Below are 25,248 nucleotides of genomic sequence, written 5' to 3' on the forward strand. Positions count from 1 at the left end.
AAGGGGTAGGATTTGGTAAAGTTCTTCTCTGAGAGCTTGTCCATTTATATTTTCCACTGTTGGAGTGCATACTATTCATGCACTCAAGGTTGGATACTTTTGGCCAGCAGTCCACTGGAGCTATGCATATGCCCTGAATGTTCTTGTGCTCCTGACCTGACAGCATGAAGAGCACTGTGAGCCCAGCTGCCACTCATTTCCTTCTCACTGTCTGAGGGTGTGAGAGAGAGCTCCTGGTTGTTGCATCGTTACTCATCATTTTCTCAATCTCTAAATTTTAATAGTGTTAGTTAGGTTAGTGTGGGTTTAATTGTCCATTGGCACATTTTGCATAAGGTATTTTTAAAATCTCTCTACTTGAGTCTCCTGGTTTTAAACATGGCTTCTCTTGCAAGATGGCAGGTACTATAAATGATGGGCATACCGGATGCCTTCTTTGTTCAGGGAATTCCGTATCTCCAATACCTGCTACGTGTGAATGTTCCACTGCAGTCCCGAAGTGCCTGAGAGTTATGGGTCCACTAGCTCCTGGGCTCCATCTTCGGAAGCTCTGGCTTCAGACTCTGGAAGGACGGTTGCTATTTTAAGTGCTTAGAAGGAAAAGAGCATCGCTCCTCTTCTACAGTTAGGAGCATATTGTCTATGGGAACTTCTGTCAAAAAGGCATGTCACCTCATTGTTCCTATTTTGAAGAGACTTCGTAGCCTAAATCAGGTACAGTGGGAGCTTGGAGGGAGTTTGGTGCTGAGACCTGAAATTGGCTGTTTCTGGTACCAAGGCTAGAGCATCAGGAATTACTGTGGTTACTGAGTGCTTTGGCACTGGTGCAAAGGAAGGCACTGCACCCAATCTCTTCTGGTGCTCTTTGGTGTTGCGTATATGAGTATTAGGTACACTGACAACTTTGATGCACTCTGTTCCCTCACCAAGATTCATGCCATCATCCAACTTGGTATTGGGAAAGTATATGATACAGAGCAAACAAGGGTAGAGCCAAATACACTACTTTTCAGGCTCTCCACAATTTTACTGACAGGACCGGCAATACTGCTGATCTGGCTCTTCTATTTCTTCCTCCCTGGGCCCCTGGAGGAGCTCAAGTTCTCTGGAAGGAAAAGGCTGATGTGTGTCTCGATGGGACTGTACCGATTCAAGATATTGCATGCATGGGTCCCATGGTCCCCAGTAAGGCAGTGAGAGGGGTCCAGTATAAGTTTAGGAGGTCCCCATGGCATAGAATACACCACTTTGTGACATCATGGGGTGGGTGGGAGGAGTTAGGAGATTATGGATAATCTATAAAGGCTAGTGTTTCTCAGTGGTAAGTTATTGGTCTCCCTCTGATAAGAACATAGGAATGTCCATAGTGGGTCAGACCAGTTGTCCATTTAGCTGCTGATACACGATGATTAAGGAGACAAGGTGCGTGAAGTACACAGAGCTTTTCCTCATGTCTGGGAAAGGTTCTCAGAGTGTCACAGCTAAATACAAGGTCAAACAGATAGTTTAGCATAAGTAGTACTCTGAGTACCTTTGCCAGACTGAATAGCTCGAAAGCTTGTCTTTGTCACCAACAGAAATTGGTCCAATAAAAGATATTACCTCACCCACCTTGTGTCTCTAATCATCATGCATCAGCAGTCCTGGCTTCATTTTCAGGGTTAGAAATTCAATCCACAGTGGAGGATTTGTCCTTTGATGGGGACGGTTTATATAGTTAAAGATGGATAAGTCATTACACTAATTAAAAGATTCAAGGGCAACCCTCCTCTTCCTGGAGAAATACACTCCAGCACCAAGTAGGAAGTATCATAGACAACCATGCAAGCGCAGAGCAGCATTACAACCCTTCTACCCACAAAGAGGATATGAACCACCATGAAAGTGACAGAGGATGCAGTGGAACAAATGCAATACTGTTCCTTCCAACCACAACCTCCCATCAAGAAATACTTTTGACAGGATCACAGAGAGCTGTGAACCAACTCAGATGTCATGTACTCCTACCTCAGAAATCCAAATTGGTGGCTGGCTACCGAATTTTTCCCCTGCATGGTGGATAACGGACAAATGGGTTCTTTACATCATTCGTTTCAGATATGCCATAGAGTTCCTTTCCCCTCCCCCTCCAAAACCACCTTCCCCAGTCCTTTTCAAGGACCACTATCAAGAGATACTAGTTCAGAGAGTAGACTCCCTACTTCAGTGGGGAGCCATAGAGCCCCATCCGGAATGGGATTTTGTTCCAAATATTTTCACATCCCCCCCAAAAAAGAGACCAATTTTAGACCTCCCAGTAACTAAGTGTCTTTATCCAGGTTGAGATTCAGGATGGGAACCCTGGCATCGATCTTTCTGCCCCTAAGCAGCGATGACTGGTTCACAGCTCTTGATATGAAGGATGCCTGTTTTCATAGACATCCACCCCTCTCACAAGATATTCCTGATGTTCACTGTAGATCAAATCCATTATCAATACAGGGCGCTCTCCTTTGGCCTAGAGACGGTGTCTAGAGTATTTACAAAGGTGCTATCAGTAGTGGCTCTACGTTTCTAATTACACCGCTTGACAGTCTTTCCTTATCTAGACAATTAGCTATTGACAGGGAAATCTCATCAGGAGCTACTGACATCAGCCTCATCTCTGCCCAGTCATCTAGCATCACTGGGAATGTGCGTGAACACAGAAAAGTGCATTTTAGTTCCAATTTATCAGAGCAGCTCTAGACTCTGTCAGGGCCAGAGCTTACCTACCTCTGGACAGATTCCAACGGATGACCAATTTGATCAATCAGCTCAGAAAGAGCCCATGTGTCAGATGCTGCCTCCTGATAGTCAGGCCTAGTAGTCACACTGGTGGTTGAAGCTGGATGTAGGGTCAGGACTAGGCAGAGGGACAGGCTGGGGGCAGGCCCAAGATCAGAGTCTGTAGACAAGCCAAAACAGCACCTTAGTTGGAGCCCAGGTGCAGCCTAGAGGTCAAAGGCTGTGAACAAACCAAATCAGTACCATAGCTGGAGTTCAGACACAGGCCAAAAGTTGAAGCTGGGTAGTCAGGGTCCGAGGGGGTCAGGAGGCAGAGGCAAGGCTGGAGCAGGTCAGTATCGGAGCAAGGTCAGAGTAGTGCAAGGACAAGACTGGAACAGGGCTTAGGCAAGGCTGGGGCAGGAACAGGAACTGGATCAGGAGCAGGCTGGGAGGTGAGAGAGTCTGACACACTGTGAGACAGCAAGAGGGTTCCTGGCCAGGCAGTGCTGTTGCACAGACTGATCGGCAGCTCTGGCAGAGTTGCGGAAATACCTGATCCTGGGGGTCATCTGACCCAGGCTGCACACTGCTTGCCTGAAGGCAGGAAGGGTCAGGTAGTGCAGCTGGATTGTTGCATGCCTGAGTGGTGACTCACCACAGCTCTGCGGGAGGGCAGCTGAGCGAGCAGCCCTGGTTTGCGGCAGGTTTGCTTCACACCATGAATGTCAGTTTGCTCATGCCTTATCCTCAGTGATGAGCTGCCAAAATCTTAACAACCGGTTCCCTCCTCACCCCACGAGGGGGTTGTGGACCGCCCCCACCCCCCGGGACTCCTGCCCCATCCAACCCCCCGCATTCCTTGATGCCCCCCTGGAACTCCTGACTGCCCCCAGAACTGGGCAGGAGGGTCTTGTGGGCCACCGTAGTGGGTGCCCACTGTGCCCTGCCCCTAAGAGCCTGCGGCACCTGCCGGGGGGGCGAGGTGGGGAGTCCCGGCAGTGCTTACCTGGGGCAGCTCCCAGGAAGCATCCGGCAGGTCCCTCTGGCTCCTAGGAGCAGGTGAGCGTCACTAGGGGGGGAGCAGGGGGAGCGGCCGCTCCCCCACTGATCACATCAAAAGTGGTGCCTTAGGCACCGACTCCCTGGGTGCTCTGGGGCTGGAGCCCCCACGGGGAGAATTTGGTGAGTGCAGAGCCCCCAATGGCAGCTCCCCACCCAGCCCCAGCTCACCTCCGTTCCGCTTCCTCCCCTGAATGTGCCGCCCCGCTCGGCTTCTCCCCCTCAGGTTTCCCGCGAATCAGCTGTTTGCGCGGGAAGCCTGGGAGGGCTGAGAAGCAAGCGGCGGCTTCCTGCTCAGGCCGAGGGTGGCAGAGGTGAGCTGGGGCTGGGAGCTGCCACTCATCCCACGGCCAGTCTAGGATCCCGGCCCCGCCCACATAGAGCGGGTACCTACCTTCTTCCTGGTTCTGGCCCTTCTCTTCCTCGCTCTCTCTGCACTGAGCTGAGGGTGGGAGTGCACTGAGCACAGGGCTGGGGGTGAAAGAGCAGGCTGGGGCTGGGGGTTGGGGTGCAGAGTCTGGCCAGGAGCTAGAATGAAAGGGGGGCTCAGGGTTGGGGTAGGAGGTTTGGGTGTGGAGTGCTTACCTGGGCAGCTCCCATTTGGTGTGAGGGGTGCAGGTAGGAATGTGGGGGAGGGGTGCAGGAGCTCCCAGTTGGTACTCAGGGTGGGGGTGAGAATGTGGGGGGTGCAAGAGTCGTGGGGTGTGCGGGGGCTGGGTATGTGTGGGGGGTGCTGGAGTAAAGGCTGGGGTCGTGCGGGGGTGCAGGGGTCAGGGCAGGAGGCTGGGGGTGTGGGCTAGGGTGATGGGGGTGCTCCGAGTCCCCTGCCCAAAGCGGCTCACGGCAGGGGGCTGGAGAGGATAACTCTGAGTCCATCCTCACCTCGCCAAGGCCCCATCCTCACCTCGCCAGCGCACTGCGGCTCTGCTTCTCCCCCTCCCCCGCAAGGGCCATCAGCTGATCGGCAGCAGGGAGGGAGAGGAGGAGGGGCAGGAACCCAGCACACTGGGGGAAGAGGCGGGGAAGGGGAGACCTTGCCTGCCCTACAGCAGCAGCCAGTAGGACCAAGCTTCTTCACCCTGCCCCTGCGGGGTGGGGGTGGGCAGGATTTTTAATGGCATGCTGCTGCCTGCCGAGGTCCCGGCCTGGGTTTGGCAGCAGGCTGAACGGGGCCGGCAGGCAGGCGCCTGCCATTAAAAATCGGCTTGCATGCCGCCTTTGGCACGCGTGCCATAGATTGCCGACCCCTGCCCTAGTGCAAGCCTCTGGAATTGATGCATCCTTTGTCTCAGTAGTCCCTTACTCATCAACACCACACAAGTCTTTGCACCCTTCTCCCCAGTAGAAAGAGGAATACAGGTAGGGGCCAGCACTTGAAGAATAAAGGTTACTTAGCTGTATGGTAACTGGAGTTCTTTGAGATGTATGGTCACTATCTGTATTCCACTGTCCACCCTCCTTCCCCTCTCCTTCGCATCTTTACTCAAGATTCATCGTAGCAAAGGAACTGGAGATGATGGTAGGTTCATGCTGTCCCTTATACCCTTGGTTTGGAGCTTGAGGAGAGGAAGGGCACAGGCACTGATCAACAGACACTGCTAGCAAAAATCTTCCTGTCTCAGGTGCATGGAGCGCATGCACGCATACCCATAGCGGAATACAGGTAGGGACCACACATCTCCGAGAACTCCAGTTACTATACAAATAAGTAACCTCTCTATCTGGGGATCTGAGGACTCCAGGTTATTGCCAGAGGTGCTTGTGTTAGCTTCTTTTCAAGCTGGGGTGTGGGGTGGGGAGAGGAACTTTACATGCACATATCCAAATGATCAGGGGACAGGACCATTACACACCTCCATACACACCCCAAAGTGAGGCAGGACTGGCGTACTGTTTTCTGCTTCCAGTCTGTTATTTTCTGCTTGTTAGCGCTTGAGGTGTCTGGCTGCATTGGGTATCACACTGTTTATCTTTCTGTAATGTCACAGCTGGTAAAACACCCTACCAGAGTAAGGAGCCAGCCTGCTAAGATTCTGGCTTTGTACAGGTTGTACTCTTCCCTGACTATGTTAAAAGAAGTAATAATCAGATTTGGAAAACTCCCTCTCTACAGTATTTCCAACCTCAAGTTCTCAAAAATCACGAGATATTAAAAATACCTTGTAGATCTTTTTGTTTTGTGCCTGGGGTTTGAGCCTTAAGGTTAATGTTTTAAAGCTTTCCTTTGCAACCAGGAAGCCTAGAAAATTATGTTTTCAAACGGAAGCTGATATTCTCACATTACTGCATGTCTCCAGGGCCTGAGGTTTTAACAAAACCACCAAATATTCAAGGGTTGTGATAAAATCATGAGATCATGGCAACGCTGCCCCTGTGAAATAGGCTGCATCTAGGCTCTTTTAGGGCAGACCCCAGGTGTGTCCAGGCTGAGAGAGCCATATGTATAAGTGTAGGGAGTGTGGTAGGCTGTAATTTATGTCCTACATTACCTGGACACAGGGAGTGGGAAAGTATGTGATGCTCCCAAAGGTATAGTGTAGGTGGGGCAGGGTTTGGTGGTGGTTTGGAGGGTTGAATGTGCTTACTATGAGCATGAGATCCTTGACATTTAGTTGATTTAGTTGGCATTGGTCCTGCTTTGAGCAGGTGGGACTAGATGACCTCCTGAGGTCCCTTCCAGCCCTGAGATTCTATGACATAGGAGTGGGAGGTTGTAATGGAAACATGACATTTTTAATAGACGGAGGCAGCTGGTAACGTCTGTGTGATTGGTGTGTATGTAGGGAGGAAGCAGTAATCTCTGTTTGAGATTGTGACCATACTAGGGAGAGGAGGAAGGAGGGGCCAGGTGAGGATGTGATAGTAGTCTCCTTATTTTAATGTCAGTCCTCTGAACCGAGGGGCCCGAAAGGACATGTGATTCAGGCTATGTTTAGGGCGGGATGGGGGAAGCATTTCTGTAAGAAAAGGAAACTGTTAAAGTAACCAAAGCCTGTCCTCAGGGGAACCATAGTATGTATGTGTAATGGTGAATGAGCTGGGATGTGTACCTGGCTAACTAGCAATCCACTTCCAGGACTGGAGTAGCCTTTCTTGGTCTCCTCATGAAAGAGTATTCTAATCCTTTGATCCACTGACTAGGACATAGGGATGAGACTTTGTTTTTATTGATCACTTCTCAGAGTTAAAGGGAAAATTGTTAACCCAAAATGCAGTTTCCTAACCATCCAAACTCTTCAAGAATCCCCTTGTTTTCATTTGTTCTGATTCCTGGGCCTGCTCTAGAATACTCTTGGTGGGGGTTCACAGTATTCTCAAGTGATATGTTTAGGGGTATTTGCAAATTCATATTTGTGGAGTAACCTGTGGAGATTACAGCATGAGCTTTGTTCTTGCAGCAGCGGCTCAGTAGTGATAATTCCCTTTTCTTCTTGCATTAGACTGTGGATTCCCTGGAGGAAGAACCTGATTACCTGCTTTGCTGTGTTCAGCTTAGGGAGGATGGAAGCATCTGTTGTGTGAAGCTATGATTCTTGGCCTGTTCAGCAGCTGTAGGATCGAACTGGTAATTTAAGGCCAGTTACAGTTGAAAGGGAAGCTGTTCCTGGTGGATGTGAGGGCACTTTCACTGTGCGGTACTTAAACCCAGCCAACTGGAGACCGAGGTGTCACTCACTTCCAGTTTTGATGCACTAGTTGGGAAGAATGCATCAATGCATAAACATCAGTGCCAGAGTGTGGTTATGTGGATCAATAAACCACAGGATGTTTCAGATTTTGGAATACTAAGAAACAGTGAGGCCACTCCATGGAATATCATGTAAGTGTACCTACCCAAAACTATATCTGAGAGGCACAGGTACCAAGGAGTCCACCACATTGTATGTACCAAAATACCAAAGAGAGGGAGGAGGTGGGGTCTGAATACTTGAAGCTGTGTTTGGGCGGGGAGGGACAGAGACGGGGCTCTAGCGCATACCTGAAGTCATTTACCAAAAGAGGAGGGATGAGATGCTTATCCTTGCTCTAGATCAGCCTTGTGCCTTCACAGGATATTGGAATTTAAAACATGCCTAGGCTCCAACTCTAGAGGTGCTCTGAGGCTGGAGCACCCATGGAAAAAAATAGAGGATGCTCAGCACCCACTGGCAGCCCTGCAGGTCAGCACTTCCGCCTCTTGCCCGCCGACAGCCCCACTGATCGGCTCCCCTCCCTCCCTCCCTCCCAGCGCCTCCCGCTCACCATGATCAGCTATTCCACCATGTGGAGGAGGAGCGGGGGCAGGAAGAGGCAGGGGGAGGGACGGGAAGAGGTGGGGGTCGGGGGGATGGGAAGAGGTGGAGCTGGGGTGGGGGTTGGAGAAAGGGGTGGAGTGGGGACGGGGCCTGGGTTGGGGTGGGGGTGGGAAGGGGCAGGGTGGGAGTGAGGGCTTGTAGGAAGGGGTGGAGCGGGGGTGGTGCCTGGGGCGGAGCAGGGGTCAAGCACCTCCCGGGATCTGAGTAAGTCGGCACCTATGAAAACACGGGTTGCTTTTCTAAGTATTTCTTACCTCCCTTTCCTCCTCCCTATCCATAGGGTCACTTACACTGACATGCTGATTTCTGGTGAAAGAGGGTTACTGCCTGCTTGGCCTGGGCATGCGCCATGCTCTGGTTGTATAGTAATGCTCCAATAAAAATGAATCTGTGTTCCCGTGAGGACCTCAGGGGCCTGAAATGTGACTAACCTTAAATCTGTAGTGTTGAACATTGTCTGGATTTTACTTGGATTCTTGTTTCCCCACCCCAACAAGTGCTGATAACTTTGAGGGGGAAAAGATCCTGTTGTGGGGCAAACTCTACCAGTTGCTTTGCACAATTGGTTAGTCAGCACTGTGCCCGGAGGCTTACACGCTCCTGCCAGTCTCACCGGGGTGCTGGTGCTCTGAGAAGTAAACACACAATACACAGCCGTAGGTTGAGGGCAGCGACTCTGGAATAAACTTGGGCCATGACTACACCAGGAGCTTAGGGGGGAGCTGCCGCTAGTTCAGGTGAGGTTAAATTGACAGAGTGATGAAAACACCGGAAGTTGCAGGGGTCTGGACTGTGGTAGGGTTCCCCAGAGAGGTGCGACCTCTAGAGCAGCTGAACTGCTGATTACACCTGTAGGAATTTTATTTCTAAAATTTCTTTGTGAAGACAAGGCTTGAGAGAAGAAATTTCTCGCTGCTTTTTGGCATAACCTGGGTTAGTTAAGCGCTTAGGAGTTGTACATTGAAGTGATGTAGTGATAGTGCTATTTGGATATGGGGGGAGGGGCTGATTAAGTTCCTGAGAGTTAATTCATATCTCACAGATGCATCTCATAAGCAGCAAAAGCTGACGCAGATACATCAACCGTGTTTAACCCACCACCCTTGTGCTTCAGAAACTACTGGCTCCCTATTCTCACTAAAACTAAATTCACAGTCTGGGTCCCAATTTACGATGGCCTGAATGGTCTGGGACTAGCTACAAGCCCCCACCCCCACCCTCTATGAGCCTCAGGAACAATACAGATGAAAAAATCCAGGATTAGATTCTCATGTTGTGAGCAGAGCTGTGGCAGCAGCTTCATCAGAGAGAGCAATGGCTATCTCCAGAAGAGACGTGCCACACAGCTGTGTTACTGGTGCCTGGACTTCACTGATCACAAGTTTCAGAGTAGCAGCCATGTTAGTCTGTATTCGCGAAAAGAAAAGGAGGACTTGTGGCACGTTAGAGACTAACCAATTTATTTGAGCATGAGCTTTCGTGAGCTACAGCTCACTTCATCGGATGCATACCGTGGAAACTGCAGCAGACTTTATATACACACAGAGAACATGAAACAATACCTCCTCCCACCCCACTGTCCTGCTGATAATAGCTTATCTAAAGTGATCACTCTCCTTACAATGTGTATGATAATCAAGTTGGGCCATTTCCAGCACACATCCAGGTTTTCTCACCCTCCACCCCTCCCCTCCCCCCCACAAACTTTCTCTTCTGCTGGTGATAGCCCATCCAAAGTGACAACTCTCTACACAATGTGCATGATAATCAAGTTGGGCCATTTCCTGCACAAATCCAGGTTCTCTCACCCCCCTCCAAAAACCACACACACAAACTCACTCTCCTGCTGGTAATAGCTCATCCAAAGTGACCACTCTCCCTACAATGTGCATGGTAATCAAGGTGGGCCATGTCCAGCACAAATCCAGGCTTTCTCACCACCACCCCCCTTTTTTTTTTTCCTGGGGACACGGACACACACACACACAAACTCACTCTCCTGCTGGCAATAGCTCATCCAAACTGACCACTCTCCAAGTTTAAATCCAAGTTTAACCAGAACGTCGGGGAGGGGTTAGGAAAAAACAAGGGGAAATAGGCTACCTTGCATAATGACTTAGCCACTCCCAGTCTCTATTTAAGCCTAAATTAATAGTATCCAATTTGCAAATGAATTCCAATTCAGCAGTTTCTCGCTGGAGTCTGGATTTGAAGTTTTTTTGTTTTAAGATAGCGACCTTCATGTCTGTGATTGCGTGACCAGAGAGATTGAAGTGTTCTCCGACTGGTTTATGAATGTTATAATTCTTGACATCTTATTTGTGTCCATTTATTCTTTTACGTGGAGCCTGTCCAGTTTGACCAATGTACATGGCAGAGGGGCATTGCTGGCACATGATGGCATATATGACATTGGTGGATGTGCAGGTGAACGAGCCTCTGATAGTGTGGCTGATGTTATTAGGCCCTGTGATGGTGTCCCCTGAATAGATATGTGGGCACAGTTGGCAACGGGCTTTGTTGCAAGGATAAGTTCCTGGGTTAGTGGTTCTGTTGTGTGGTATGTGGTTGTTGGTGAGTATTTGCTTCAGGTTGCGGGGCTGTCTGTAGGCAAGGACTGGCCTGTCTCCCAAGATTTGTGAGAGTGTTGGGTCATCCTTTAGGATAGGTTGTAGATCCTTAATAATGCGTTGGAGGGGTTTTAGTTGGGGGCTGAAGGTGACGGCTAGTGGTGTTCTGTTATTTTCTTTGTTAGGGTGGAGCGTGAGAAAACCTGGATTTGTGCTGGAAATGGCCCAACTTGATGATCACTTTAGATAAGCTATTACCAGCAGGACAGTGGGGTGGGAGGAGGTATTGTTTCATGTTCTCTGTGTGTATATACAGTCTGCTGCAGTTTCCACGGTATGCATCCGATGAAGTGAGCTGTAGCTCACGAAAGCTCATGCTCAAATAAATTGGTTAGTCTCTAAGGTGCCACAAGTACTCCTTTTCTTTTTGCGACTTCACTAATGTCATCACTGAGTGCTAAAAGTTGCACGGATTCATCTTTGGTAGGAAAGTTCATCCCTAAACCAAGAAAGACTTTTTTTTTCTATCAGGAAGGGGGAAATAGTCTGATTTTTCTCTGTCTTCTCCCTCATTTCTCCATACTGCTAACTGCGTCCCTCTGGGTACAGGTTGGGCCAAGAGGTCAGGAACCAGAATGGAACTGTCTTACCTAATAAGGTCCTTTCTGGCACTGATCTCTTCACAGTCCACAAAGATCAGAGTGTCTTGTTCAGATTAAACTGAGAAGTTCTTTGCATATCTGTCCACGTGTATCCCACTCTAGGTGCACATGCGTCCCATGCGTGTGAGATTGGACTCTTAACCATCAATGGCTGGTCTGTAGGGACCGTGCATATGCCCTGCCTGCCCTTGCACTCCCTGCAGCCCCATGCGGCATAAAGAGCAGAGCAGCCCCAACCACCACTCTGTTCCTTTTTACAGCCTGTGGCAGCGAGTCAGAACAACCTCTGTGTCCCTTTAGCTTCCCTGTGGTAGAGTGTTCGTTGTTAGCAAATTAGCTGTAGTTGTTAATATGGTATTTTTTTCCACTTGTGTTTTAGCTCACTGTCCACTATACCCCCCTGTGTTATTATCCAGGGTATAATCTGGACTGTTGAACAGCTGTGTCCCCTCAATTCTTCACCCTGGGTGCCTTCTACACTGTTTTGCTGTGTGAGCAACCACTCCTAGTCTGCTTACACACAGCCTCCAGCATGTAAGCTACTCCCAGTTATGAGTGCTATGGCCAGCAACTTTAATAAGTCTTAAAGTCTTGATATGCTGCTGTGTCGGCACCTAATTATGCTAAGCATGCTAATTATGCCCTAGTACCAGGTCTGCACTGATCATATGTTGCCAGTTTTCACCCTGTGGTCCATGAAACTTGATACTGTCTATCTCATTTAGCTCAGGACTGGCTAGAGAAAGGAAAATTTCTTTTGCACCAGCTTCAACATTAGTAACAACTCAGTACCAATTATCTCAGTGCAGACATCCTTCTTTCCAGTTTCATTTAAAACATCCTGGAATTTGAGGGACTGTTCTGAATCTGAATCTCCTTTGCTGGAAGTTTCACCTCTATCTGCAGTCTATAAAACCGTTATGGTATGACCCTAAGGTACTGATCATGAAGATTTTATTACATTCCTCTGCATCAATACTGACTTCTCACTGGGTGCTCTTGAGTCCTCTGCAACTTTCTGTGAACCCGTGTGGGACAGTACATCCCATAGAGGAGGAGTCTTCTACAATTTCATCATCATCTGCTTCTAATAGAAGTCCCTTTTGGTTCCATTTCATTTGAACTGTCTTGGGAAGAAAAAATAACGACATCCCAAATCTGACTCTCATCATAGGAGATGTGCGTTGGACAGATCTCAAACCTCATGGAGACAGCCTCCTTGGCACCAGATATGCCCCATCTGTATGGAATACAATCATAGCCGTGCCGGCCATCTTGGACCCCTTACTCTCATGACTCAATTCCATATAACGTGGATCACGCCATGCCTGGGGGTGAATCTCCAGTGGAACCTCATAGAGGAGTTCAGCGACTTCAACCTGAGGTTGCTTGCACAAAGAGCAGGAAATACGAAGTGAGGAAGAAGGTAATTTTTAAGAGGAAGACTCGTTGACAAACATGGCATTGTCGTCTTCCTCAGCAATGAAGCTGCCATTCCAACATCTCCGACTTCAATGGATGCCTGTGATAGGGTTCGACTCACCACCACAGCGCCTTCTTCTGGCCATCCTGGGCATTAGCTCTGGTTTACCGGTGCGCCCTCATCTCGTGGTGTCTCGCCGCCACTGCTTCTGTCGTCAAGTCCCCTGTCGCTCTCGTGACCGCAGTGTCCTCTTCTGGACACAGCCCTCCAGCTATCCCCCACTTGGTTCTTTCCCCGCTTCCGGGGGATCGACAGTCCTCAGACCTACCACTTGCCTCAGTGGCAGACTGCAGTCCGTGTACTGGCCATTCCCCTCAGTGGCCAGTGCGGGAAAGGAGGGAGTCCAGGCCTGCCCACTACTCCAGGCCCCGACCTAGGGCCCCTATAGCCAGCAGCCACATACTGCCCCTCCTCCAACTCTACCGTCTCCTTTCCTGGGCCACTTCCCTGCAGCCCCAGCACCTCCTCTGACCTTGTATCAGGGCCTCAGTTAGGCAGTTGTCAGGCTGGAGCTTTCTCATACTCTGCTGACTCTGCCCAGCACTGCTCTGTCCATGGTGCTCCAACCCTTTAAGCAGCCAGTCCTTCTCCCTCAAACTCCAGAAAGTGACTGCCCCTGCTCTGCTCAGCAGCCCCTTCTTATATGGGCCAACCTGTCCCTGATTGGCTCCTCCAATAAATCTTTCCCTAATTGGCTGGCACTACAAGCCTTTTCCTTATTGGCTGCCTCCTGCACAGCTTCCCCAAGGTTACTTTAACCCCTTACATACCAGTGAAGGGCAGTCGCCCCATCACAATGCCTGTAAAGTTTTCCAAGACCATCTTAAGAAGATAGCAGGTGCCCTGGAGATACTGCTAGAGGTGATACAAGAAAAATCATATACATTTTTTGATATATTATATCTGGTTTCCCAGGGTCAGTTACTAAAGAGCATTACTGAAGGCATTCTAAATCCTATCAAGGATCTTTGGCAGACCCCAGCTTTGATCATTGCCACATCTTAGTGAGCAGACCACAGATACCAAGTCCTCCCAGGGGGCTTTGAATATTTTTATAATCACTGTATCTCAGGTTCTTTAGTTGTGTGAGTGGCAAACAATCTGGTCCACCCAAATCAACTCCAAAGGTAAAGAAACGGAAAAGTTTGAGTCTTTTATAAAGAAAATTATATTCTTTGGCTAATTTGAGACAGAATCGCCAACTGTTGGGCTTTGCTAGCCAAGTATGATCATCTCCAATGTGATAGTTTAGTGCAGTTGATTGCCATCTCTACAATCAACTCTTGATACTGCAGATACAGCCACAAGATCAATGGCTTCTGGTGGCACAATGAGAGAGAGCATGTGGGTTGATTCAAGCTTACATCCCAAAAGAAGTCCAGTCCACAACAGAAGACTTATCTTTTGTAAGACATTACTTATTTTGCTCAAAGACTGATGAAGTGCTACACTCATTGAAAGATTCAAAGTCATCTCATTGGTCTCTAGGCCTATATACCCCAGCAAACAGGACAAAGCAATTCAAACCTCAGGTTTCCTTGAGACAGAGACCATCCTCTTCCTACTTCTATCATCAGAGAGCAACTGAACCTTTTAAGAAGAGATCCTGATTATAAAAAGAGGGATCATCTCTAACGTCCCACGCTGGATCTAACCAAAGGTAACACTGTGGTCAAGAGTTCTATGATCAGCCAATACAACCAGGTGTTTCTCCTCCCATGTCATTTCCAACTGATAAGTCTCCAGCTTACAGCAAAAATTCTTGTTGACAGAGACACTGCTTCCCAATTTCTGGGACAGAGAATTCTATTATCCAGCTTTCCTAATTCCAAAGAAGAATCAAGGTTGGCATCCTATTCGGGACCTCAGGAGGCTCAGCAAATTTATCTACCACATCAAGTTTCTCATGGTTTACTCTTGTTTCCTTAATCCCATCTCTAGATCCCATGGATTGGTTCTTAACTCTTGATTTACAGGATGCTTATGTTCCTATGTCCATCCATTCAGCCCACAGGAATTCTCAGTAGCAGAGATACACTACCAATTCAGACTACTCCCTTTCGGGGTCTCTGTGCATCAAGAGTCGTCCTCTTCTTCTCTGACACTTTCCTATTTGAGGTTGGCAACTTTTATAGCCTTCTTCCAAAACTCTTGATTGTATGCCAGGTTGCCATATAGATTGGTCTCTTTGAGGTTCACTGATATCTGGTCCATGTACTGAGTCTTTGATCTCCCACTTGGTTGTCTTCAAGCCACAATCACTTCAAGAGCAATTCTACCAATATAACTCTCAGGTCTCCGCTGGATATGCCCATACCAACATAGTCTAGCTGCCCTCAACTTGTCTTTAATTGGAGCAACCTGAATTAGGCCCCTTACAACCTCATTTTGTTTCCTGTCATGAACTGGCCAACCATTTGATTATCTCAACATCTTAATTTCCATGGTGAAGAGCATACTGAGTTTCTTTCCTGTCGCTAGCCAAGTCTCTGTTCTGTATGTTAAGATGGGTAGAATGACAATTTTATACACTTTACCTTTTAACTTTATTGGCAACATTTTTGTCACTTAGAAGTGGGGTCAGCTCTCACCATTTGCACCAAGCAGCTTTAGTACAATGCCAGCATCATTCAGGAGGGCACCATCATTAGAGCCCTGCAAATCTGTGGATATTGACTTTATATTCCTGGACCATGTTTGCGGTTGGATGTGAATGCAAATTTCATATCTGCACAGGGCTGAAACCATCATGACCCTTGTTGTCCCTTCGAATCCTATGTTTCTAGGATTCTATGATCATCAGCAACCCCTAATCCTAGGTATTTAAATTCTTCCACTTTTCTAAGCTCTCTGCCTTTGATATCCTTTGTGGTGAGTCCTCCTCTCTGTTATGATAGCCTTGGTGTTCACTTTAAGTCCAGCCCACTCACAACTCTGTTGCCACTATTCAGAATTGGTTTGCAGGATCTCTCGATCTTCCACACATATCACTAAGTCATCTGGTCTCCCATGTTTAAGAAGGATGAATTCAAACTGGAACAGGTACAGAGAAGGGCTACTAGGATGATCCGAGGAATGGAAAACCTGTTTTATGAAGGGAGACTCAAGGAGCTTGGCTTGTTTAACCAAAAAAAGGCTTGTTTAACCAAAAGAAGGCTGAGGGGAGATATGATTGCTCTCTATAAATATATCAGAGGGATAAATACCGGAGAGGGAGAGGAATTATTTAAGCTCAGTACCAATGTGATCACAAGAACTAATGGATATAAACTGGTCATCGGAAAGTTTAGACTTAAAATTAGACGAAGGTTTCTAACCATCAGAGGAGTGAAGTTTTGGACTAGCCTTCCAAGGGAAGCAGTGGGAGCAAAAGACCTATCTGGCTTTAAGATTAAACTCGATAAGTTTATGGAGGAGATGGTATGATGGGATAATATGATTTTGACAATTAATTGATCTTTAAATATTCATGGTAAATAGGCCCAATGGCCTGTGATGGGATGTTAGATGGGGTGGGATCTGAGTTACTACAGAGAATTCTTTCCTGGGTATCTGGCTGGTGAATCTTGCCCATATGCTCAGGGTTCAGCTGATAGCCATATTTGGGGTCGGGAAGGAATTTTCCTCCAGGGCAGATTGGAAAAGGCCCTGGAGGTTTTTCACCTTCCTCTTTAGCATGGGGCACGGGTCACTTGCTGGAGGATTCTCCGCAAAACCATGATTTGAAGACTTCCATAGCTCAGACATAGGTGAGAGGTTTATCGCAGGAGAGGGTGGGTGAGATTCTGTGGCTTGCATTGTGCAGGAGGTCAGACTAGATGATCGTAATGGTCCCTTCTGACCTTAATATCTATGAATCTATTAGAGAACAGCATGTTCCAAGGTGGCTTCCTTCATCTAGTCTCACATATCGCATCCAGGACAACTACAAACCACTGCACCAAGTGTGTTTGCAAAATATCTCTCTGTGATGGCTGCTCATTCAGAGACTCAAGGTCTTTATATTTACCCTTATATTTATGATCAGTTAAATTGGGGAAATGTTCTCTCTATGTCACTGAGGCAGTGTACGTAATTCTTTGGGTCTTTGTTTTTCCTTGTTGAGTCTCAAGGTCGGTTCCTATTTCTGCCCAGTCAATGGAGTTAATCAGAGGAATCCTCAGCTCAAGAGAAGCATAAGCTTTTCTTCCTCCCAATAGGTTTTGCATGATTCAGCACATCATATCAAAGCTTCAGGTACATCCAATAATTTTGGAAAGAATCTGCCTCAGACTAGTAGGACGTGTGGCCTCATGCATTTTCATAGCACCGGATGCCAGACTTCACCTCAGACCCTTCCAAAGGCGGCTGAAGTCAGTCTATCAACCAGGTAGGCACAGCATGAACTTGAAGGTGATGGTTCCAGTATGCATCCTCTTGGAATGATGTGCAAAACATTTGTCAATGTTGCCATCGGTTTCCCTATCTCTCAGTGAGACCTTGTTTACAGAAGCTTCCAGGACTGGTTGGGGAGCACATCAGGATCAACTTCAGACTCTAAGACTATGGTCCCTGGTGGACTCCCAATTACGTATAAACATGTTGGAACTCAGAGTGATAAGACTAACATGCAGGATGCTTCTATCTCTCCTAAAGGGAACAATCACTCCGGTCCTGACAGACAATACTACAGCAAAATATTACATCAAGTGACAGGGAGGGGCGAGATCAGAATCATATCAACTTTGTAGCTCTATGTCTAATGGACGTACAAAATGATCTAGCAGGTCACCTCAGCAGAAAGGACTCCTCCATGCACAAATGGGCTCTGAAGGATGTGGTGAGCGGTTGGGTACTTCAGGAGTGCAAGGTTCCCCTCATAGATCTCTTAGCAACCAAGGACAGCACAAATTGTCACGTTTTACTCTTGGAAAGCATAAGCCCGACCTCCATATTGGTTGTTTTCCTGGATCATCTGCTGTATGTCTTCCTGCCATCTGCACTAATTCCGAGAATCCCCCAGAAGGTGAGAAAAGACAAGGCCTGATTGACAATCCTAGCACTAGCTTGGCCTCTCCATTTCTGGGTCTCTGAGATGACGAATCAGTCTCTTTAACCACCACCATGCTACCAGCCCTTACAGACATAGTTTCACAGATTGGACCAGGACAGAACCTTGGTCTAGTCCTTTACTCAGATCCTCTGACTCTGCATCTCATGACTTGGTTGCTGGTTGTTTGACCTCTGTGGATAGAAGAGGTTCGGGACATTCTAATTCAGAGTAGGAAAGACTCCACCCTCAGTCAGCCTGCTCTAATAAAGAGAAGTTGCATGTATTTTTATAAAATACAGTAAAACAACATATATTTTAATCCTAAACAAGCACAGATGTGTTTGAACCAATCCTGACTCTCATTCCCTTCCAGCCTTATATTGGATATTCAGCTCTCTCCACTCTTCCCCTAACTTACAGCAGTTGCCTTTCTGCTGAACTCAACGTGCAGCCACCTTGTTAGATTGCTTTTCTGTTGGCCCTCTCCCTGACTTTTTATTCTGTTGCAGTTCAGCAAGGGGGAGAGCAGAAACTAGAGAGATAGGAGCCAGAGAAGGCATGTTCCTGGATATTTTCCTGCCTGCTCTATTGAAGCCAGAGTAGAAGCTTAGTTATACAAAATCTGCTCAGGCCATTCTATTTTCAAACCAGAACAATACAAGAAAATTGAGCCATCTGGTTTCCCTACAGTGGTGGCTTCAGGGGGTATTGACTCAAAGATCTGAGGTTAAAAGGAGCCCATACTGGAAATGGAAAGGGAGAGAGAGGATCCAAATAATATACAATTTGGCTGTAGGCAGAGATGGTAAGGAAAAAGCAGACTGAGTTAATGGTGCCAACATGTTGAGAGGAGGGCACATTACAAACATGCAGTGATTTGGGGGGAAGCACAAAGAAATGGCATGGAAAAACAGACCCATTCATAAATGAGGAAGGAGGCAAAATCAAAAATGATTCTAAAAGGGCTGAGCTACCTGCCACAGCTACTACTGAGCCCTCCTGGGTGAGAGTATTGGCCTGCAGAGGTCCAGGTAAACGGCTCTCCCCTCCCTCCCCCCTCCCCTTCAGTTGTAGGGTATGACTTTGCATTTTCTTATTTTCTATCCCAAAGTGTATAGAACAATAATGCTAAAATTTTTTTACCCTTTTCTGAACACTGTGATACACAGCACTTAAAATTGGTCCCTTCCGTACCTGAGCTCCTGTGGTTTGACTTTATTGCTTCTTAGGAGTTTCTGACGTCTGGGAAGGATACATTTGAGGGTGCTTCTCATCAGGGTTTTAGTAGATCAAATAAGAATCTGCATAAAAAAGTAAGTTTGTTGTAAAATTACTCACCTGTGAGCAGAGTAAAGCCCCATATTTCTTCTGGGTGCCTGTAAAATACGTCTTTTTAGATCTGTAAAAGAGAATAAGGCATTTACTTAACAAAAATAAATCAATACATAAATCTGTGTAATGCTTCTTTCGGCCTTGCTACTTAGGTCATTCAGCCAGAATCTAGGGTAATTCTCCACATCACCTTTAATGCTACCATACTTTTTTGAATATTTTGTTTGATTTATTTTTCTCGTTTAAAATCTGTTTCCTTATTGTTTCTTCTTCAATCTCTTCTCCTTTCACAGCCCTGTATGTAGGTAAGCAGAGTCCCCAAGCTAGTCCAGCCTAACTTGTAACATTCTTTTAAATATAAAAGTTCAATGCTGATGGTGATGATACCTGGGGTTATTTATGGGGTTTCATAAAAAAGAAAGAAAAAAAATACAGACTTGCCTGGCTTCTCTCTTCCTTTCTCCCCTCCTCCCCTTTCCTTCTCCACAGAGGAGTTTAATTTTAAATGATAAATGTGGAAATTAGAGACTGTCGAGAAAATCCAATTTGGTGAGGAGTTTTAAAAATCCCATAATAAACGCAGAGTGAAATGTATGATTTAATGCGGGGCGCCAATGGCTGCTATTATGTGCTATTAGCAAATCGGGGATGAGAGTGAATCTTTATCACTTGGTGAGTGCGGGCTGGTCCTGCCTTTCCTTCTGCTATTGATTTGTAGCCGCTTGTCATAATGACATCGGGAAGCAATGAATGGAAGATGTGCTTTTGATAGGATTGAGCGGGTGCGAAGGGGGAGAGAAAATTCAGCAAGTTTTCTATCTCTTCTTCTTGATTAGATTTTTTTCTTCTTTTAAGAGCTTTCACATTCCAATAAAAATGCTAAATCAGCTCTGAAGCAGAATTGTTAGGGAGTAAATAGCTAGTCACATTTAAAGGAGGAAAAGATCTGACTTTACAGCTTTGACTTTATAGCATTGGATGAATTTTAAGAATAGTTCTTTTGGCTTCATATTGGGTGGTCTGGGTGTGAGTAAGAGGTTGGTTAGAACATTTATGCTGATGGATATGTAGACAGATGCCAGGGGTGGGTTTCTGTATGCTGATGTCTGCAGAAAATTCTACCGATTTGCAATGCAGAACTACTAAATGTCTGAGAGGTCTTTACTTCCATGTCCTTGCTTTTTAAAACATTTATTATATTTCTTGAGTTCTGAGTCAGATACCCAAAAGTGAGAAACCCAGACCTTGTAGTACCAAATAAAAAGGTCTCCTGTGGATCTGGGTTACCTACCCATGGGTACAGGGGAGAGCCTTTGTCACCCAGAAGCATTTCCTCTCAGAAAACAAAAAACTAGTTTTGCCTAGGGAAGTATGATTAGTGTGGTGTTTGGAAATGGCTGTGATCCTGTCTTAAAGGGTTTCCTTGTATGTTATTATGGTGCAGGAATTGCTTTGCTTCCAGGGTTCTCTTGCCCTGATGTGTGGTGGCATGAGCCAGGAGCCTTATATATGCAGAACATATATCAAAATGAGGATCTGTAACACCCTGTGTGGCTTGTCATTTGCTATAGGATTCTGTGCAGTTTTCACCGCACACTCTCCTTCTCACCATTACACTACCCTCGTTTGTTGCCAGCTGAGCTCAGTTGTTCCTCCCGGTTAGTTGGGGGAGCGGGCCGTTAGTTATGGCCAGGCCCATGCCATACCCATGTCAGTACCTCATAACACAAGAACGAGGTGTCACCAAATGAAATTAATAGGCAGCTGGTTTAAAACAAACAAAAGGAAGTATTTTTTCATACAACGCACAGTCAATCTGTGGAACTCCTTGCCAGAGGCTGTTGTGAAGGCCAAGACTATAACAGGGTTCAAAAAAGAACTAGATAAGTTCCTGGAAGATAGGTCCATGAATGGCTATTAGTCAGAATGGGCAGGAGTGGTGTCCCTGACCTCTGTTTGCCAGAAGCTGGGAATGGGTGACAGGAGATGGATCACTTAGAATCACAGAATATTAGGGTTGGAAGAGACCTCAGGAGGTCATCTAGTCCAATTTCCTGCTCAAAGCAGGACCAACACCAACTAAATTATCCCAGCCAGGGCTTTGTCCAACCAGGCCTTAAAAACCTCTAAGGATGGAGATTCCACCGCCTCCCTAGGTAACCCATTCCAGTGTTTCACCACCCTCCTAGTGAAATAGTTTTTCCTAATATCCAACCTAGACCTCCCCCTCTGCAACTTGAGACCATTGTTCCTTGTTCTGTCATCTGCCACCACTGAGAACAGCCTAGCTCCATCCTCTTTGGAACCCCCCTTCAGGTAGTTGAAGGCTGCTATCAACTCCCCCCTCACGCTTCTCTTCTGGAGACTAAATTACCCCAGTTCCCTCAGCCTCTCCTCGTAAGTCATGTGCCCCAGCCCCCTAATCATTTTCATTGCCCTCCGCTGGACTCTCTTCAATTTGTCCACATACCTTCTGGAGTGGGGGACCAAAACTGGATGCAATATTCCCAGTGTGGCCTCACCAGTGCTGAATAGAGGGGAATAATCATTTCCCTCGATCTGCTGGCAGTGCTCCTACTAATACAGCCCAAAATGCCATTGGCCTTCTTGGCAACGAGGGCACGCTGCTGACTCATCTCCAGCTTCTCGTCCACTGTAATCCCCAGGTCCTTTTCTGCAGAACTGCTGCTTAGCCAGTCAGTCCCCAGCCTGTAGCGGTGCATGGGATTCTTCCTTCCTAAGTCCAGGACTCTGCACTTGTCCTTGTTGAACCTCATCAGATTTCTTTTGGCCCAATCTTCCAATTTGTCTAAGTCACTCTGTACCCTGTCCCTATCCTCCAGCCTATCTACCTCTCTCCCCAACTTAGTGTCATCTGCAAACTTGCTGAGGGTGCAATTAATCCCATTGTCCAGATCATCGATAAAGATGTTGAACAAAACCGGCCCCAGGATCAACCCCTGGGGCATTCTGCTTGATATTGGCTGCCAAATAAACAGTGAGCCACTGATCACTACCCGTTGAGCCCCACAATCTAGCTAGCTTTCTATCCACTTTATAGTCCATTCATCCAATATATAGTACTTTAACTTGCTGGCAAGAATACTGTGGGAGACCGTATCAAAAGCTTTGCTAAAGTCAAGATATATTACATCCACCGCTTTTCCCATATCCACAGAGCCAGTTATCTCATCATAGAAGGAAATCAGGTTGTTCAGGGATGACTTGCCCTTGGTGCATCCATGCTGACTGTTCCTGATCACCTTCCTCTTCTCAAAGTGCTTCAAAATGGATTCCTTGAGGACCTGCTCCATGATTTTGCCGGGGACTGAAGTGAGGCTGACCGGTCTGTAGTTCCCCGGGTTCTCTTTCTTCCCATTTTAAAATATGGGCACTGAATTTGCCTTTTTCCAATCGTCCGGGACCTCTCCTGATCGCCACGAATTTTCCAAGATAATGTCTGGTGGCTCTGCAATCACGCCAGCCAACTCCCTCAGCACCCTTGGATGCATTAGATCTGGACCCATGGACTTGTGCACCTCCAGCTTTTCTAAATAGTCCATAACCCATTCTTTCACTTGATGATGACCTGTTCTGTTCATTCCCTATGGAGCACCTGGCAGTGGCCACTGTCGGAAGACAGGATACAGGGCTAGATGGACCTTTGGTCTGACCCAGTGTGGCTGTTCTTATGTTCTTATCTGCAATAGGTACATTGCCCTCATTTTTGAGAGAATGTCCACATGTTCCTGTATGAGCACAGAGTTCCCTTTTGCTCTCTCTTTATGGAAGTTCCCTTGTCCCTCTTTCCTTTTGATTTTTCTTCAGCTCCTGATGGCTTCACTGAAACAGCTGCCGACTGTGGAAAAGCTGTGGAAAGGCTGTGACTCTGCCATTCTCTTTTTCCATGTGGGGCCTAGCCAGCCTCAGCCACTCTTATTTACTGAGACCTTCACTGAAACAGTTGACTGGGCCTGGTTTATGGGGCTCCCTGTCAGGGAACGAAATGGCAGATTAGAAATCAATGCAGAGATTCCAAGTGCCTACTTCATCACTCAGGGGGAAGAAATACAGCATTTCTACTCTAGGCCTTGCGCTCATTAAAATCAAATAATTTAAAAGCCCTTTAAATTGAAAAGGAAGGTGGGGGAGGAAGATGAACTTCACGAGGAAAAGTCTTGCAAACAGGTAAAGGCAAAAGGCAGCCTGTAGATTGAATACTGTACTGTGCCCACTGGCAGCTGCCAGCTATGCCCTCCACTTTATTTACACTGCTCTCGAGGTGTGCACAGTGCTTTACAGGCCCTTTCCCCGAGGAGCTCACAATCTAAAGTAGACATAAGATAGCAAAGGATGATGTCAAATAAGATTTGGGGAAGGGGATGGAAGCATGAGGGTGACGGTGGAAGGTCATGGGATGTGCTTATTGCCAACTATATTACATTTGAGGGCAGCATCTGGAATGAAGGCTGGGATCTTCAGTGACTGTTGTTGAACAGAAAGAAAGAGATCAAAACCCGATTCCAAGATTTAGGGATGAGGGCGACATGGTAGGAATGGCAGGCAAGGAAGGTGATTTTACTGGCAGGATGTTGGGTGGACCTGAGAAATGCTGTGTGAGAACAGGGGCAGCAAGAAATACAGAGGTTTCAGCACAACAAAAGAGATGACCGGAGCATGGAGCAACGTTTCAGCAGAAAGGATGGAGAGGAAGGAATGGCTTTTGGAAATATTGTAGGGGGAAAATTTAGCAATGACCTGGATACAAGGAGATGTGTAAGAAGGGAGAGAACTGAGCTTAATGACCCCCAGGTTGTGAGTGTGGGTGGCAGGAAGGATGATGGGAGGGGATGGGAGGGAGTGAAGAGAGAAGGTTAGGAAGAAAAGAGAAGTTCCATTTTTGCCTCAGTGAGTGTGAGCTGGTGGCTGGATATCCAAGAAGAGATGTCAGAGTTGCAGCTGGGGACTGTACATACTATATCATGGCACGCAGACAGTGTATTGGTCTCATCAGAGTGGGGGAGAGAGCATAGATATTACAACTCTGTAGGTATTAAGAAATTTTCAGTGTCTGACTTTTTTGGGGGAGGAGGGGAGGGAAGGAAAGGGATAACTTGTTAAAAAATTGGCTGGCTTGTTACCCTTCTAACTTTCTATATAGCTGAAACTTATTAGCAAGTATGTGTGAATATGCATTGCAAGAAATTTGCTTGTAACTTAGCAAAATTATTAATAATTGTTCCCATCTTTCCCATTATAGCCACAATTTGTCCTTATTCAAAATAGCCACCATTTTCTGTCTTATAAAGGCACTTAAGCAACACAGTTGTTTTGAAGCTGCTCATGTCTCCAGTAAAGATGGTCACCTTTTTACCTGGGGATGGATGTGGGGGGGCACGGCAACTAATGAAGATGGCCACCATTTCCCAGTTTTCAGTGGGACTGAGGCCACAGGAAAGAAGGCCACCCTTTCTTGAAAGCCTGCCGTCATACCGCTCAACCTTCAAACCTGCCTCAGTGCAACACAAACCATTGAAATGTGCAACAAACAAGTGAAATGTGGAACACCTGTGTCTTTGTTGGTCTTTGGGCCATATTTGACAGTTGATCCTGGCTCTTCACTATAAAACCTGTTTAAAAGGATATTTTTTCACTCTGTAGATTAAATCAACTTTAAAAAAAAAAGAAAACTTGAATTCTCTCATACAATCATAAGGACTCTTACTCGTGGATCATCAACAGGGTTGGAATCCTTGACCTTCAGATCACCCACCCGGATCATTACCACTCTTACTACTTGAGTAATCATTATCTTCCCCCTGGTTGGACAATGGGAGCATGGCACATATTTAACACACACTTTGCAAGTGAATTACAAAGCTGTGACGGGTTGGACCCCTTAAGATACCACCTGATGTGCTGAGATGCCACTGAGCCCACCTGTTATGCCAGCCTGGGCACCTTTTTTACCTGTCTTGCTGGTCCAGGCTATTAAGCCTTCTCCAGTACAGACATAGGCAGGGTCACACCCAACTTCAGAATGAAACAGACACTGAGATCAGCTCTG

General features: G+C 46.9%; 1 protein-coding gene across 15 annotated transcripts in view; it reads left to right on the forward strand.

Annotated features, from left to right (window-relative positions):
• The window catches only part of PMFBP1 (polyamine modulated factor 1 binding protein 1), a 360,702-nt gene that overhangs the window by 109,083 nt on the left and 226,371 nt on the right, over positions 1-25,248 (forward strand). The window contains exon 2 of one of the 15 annotated variants that reach the window (XM_075118512.1): positions 7,248-7,627. The exons of the other annotated variants lie outside the window; for them this stretch is intronic. Coding sequence (XP_074974613.1) covers positions 7,616-7,627 — 12 coding nt within the window. The 5' untranslated portion in view covers positions 7,248-7,615. The remainder of the gene's footprint in view (positions 1-7,247; positions 7,628-25,248) is intronic. 15 annotated transcript variants of the gene reach the window in all.

This window comes from Caretta caretta, chromosome 12, assembly GCF_965140235.1.
Source record: "Caretta caretta isolate rCarCar2 chromosome 12, rCarCar1.hap1, whole genome shotgun sequence".
Lineage (NCBI taxonomy): Eukaryota > Metazoa > Chordata > Testudines > Cheloniidae > Caretta > Caretta caretta.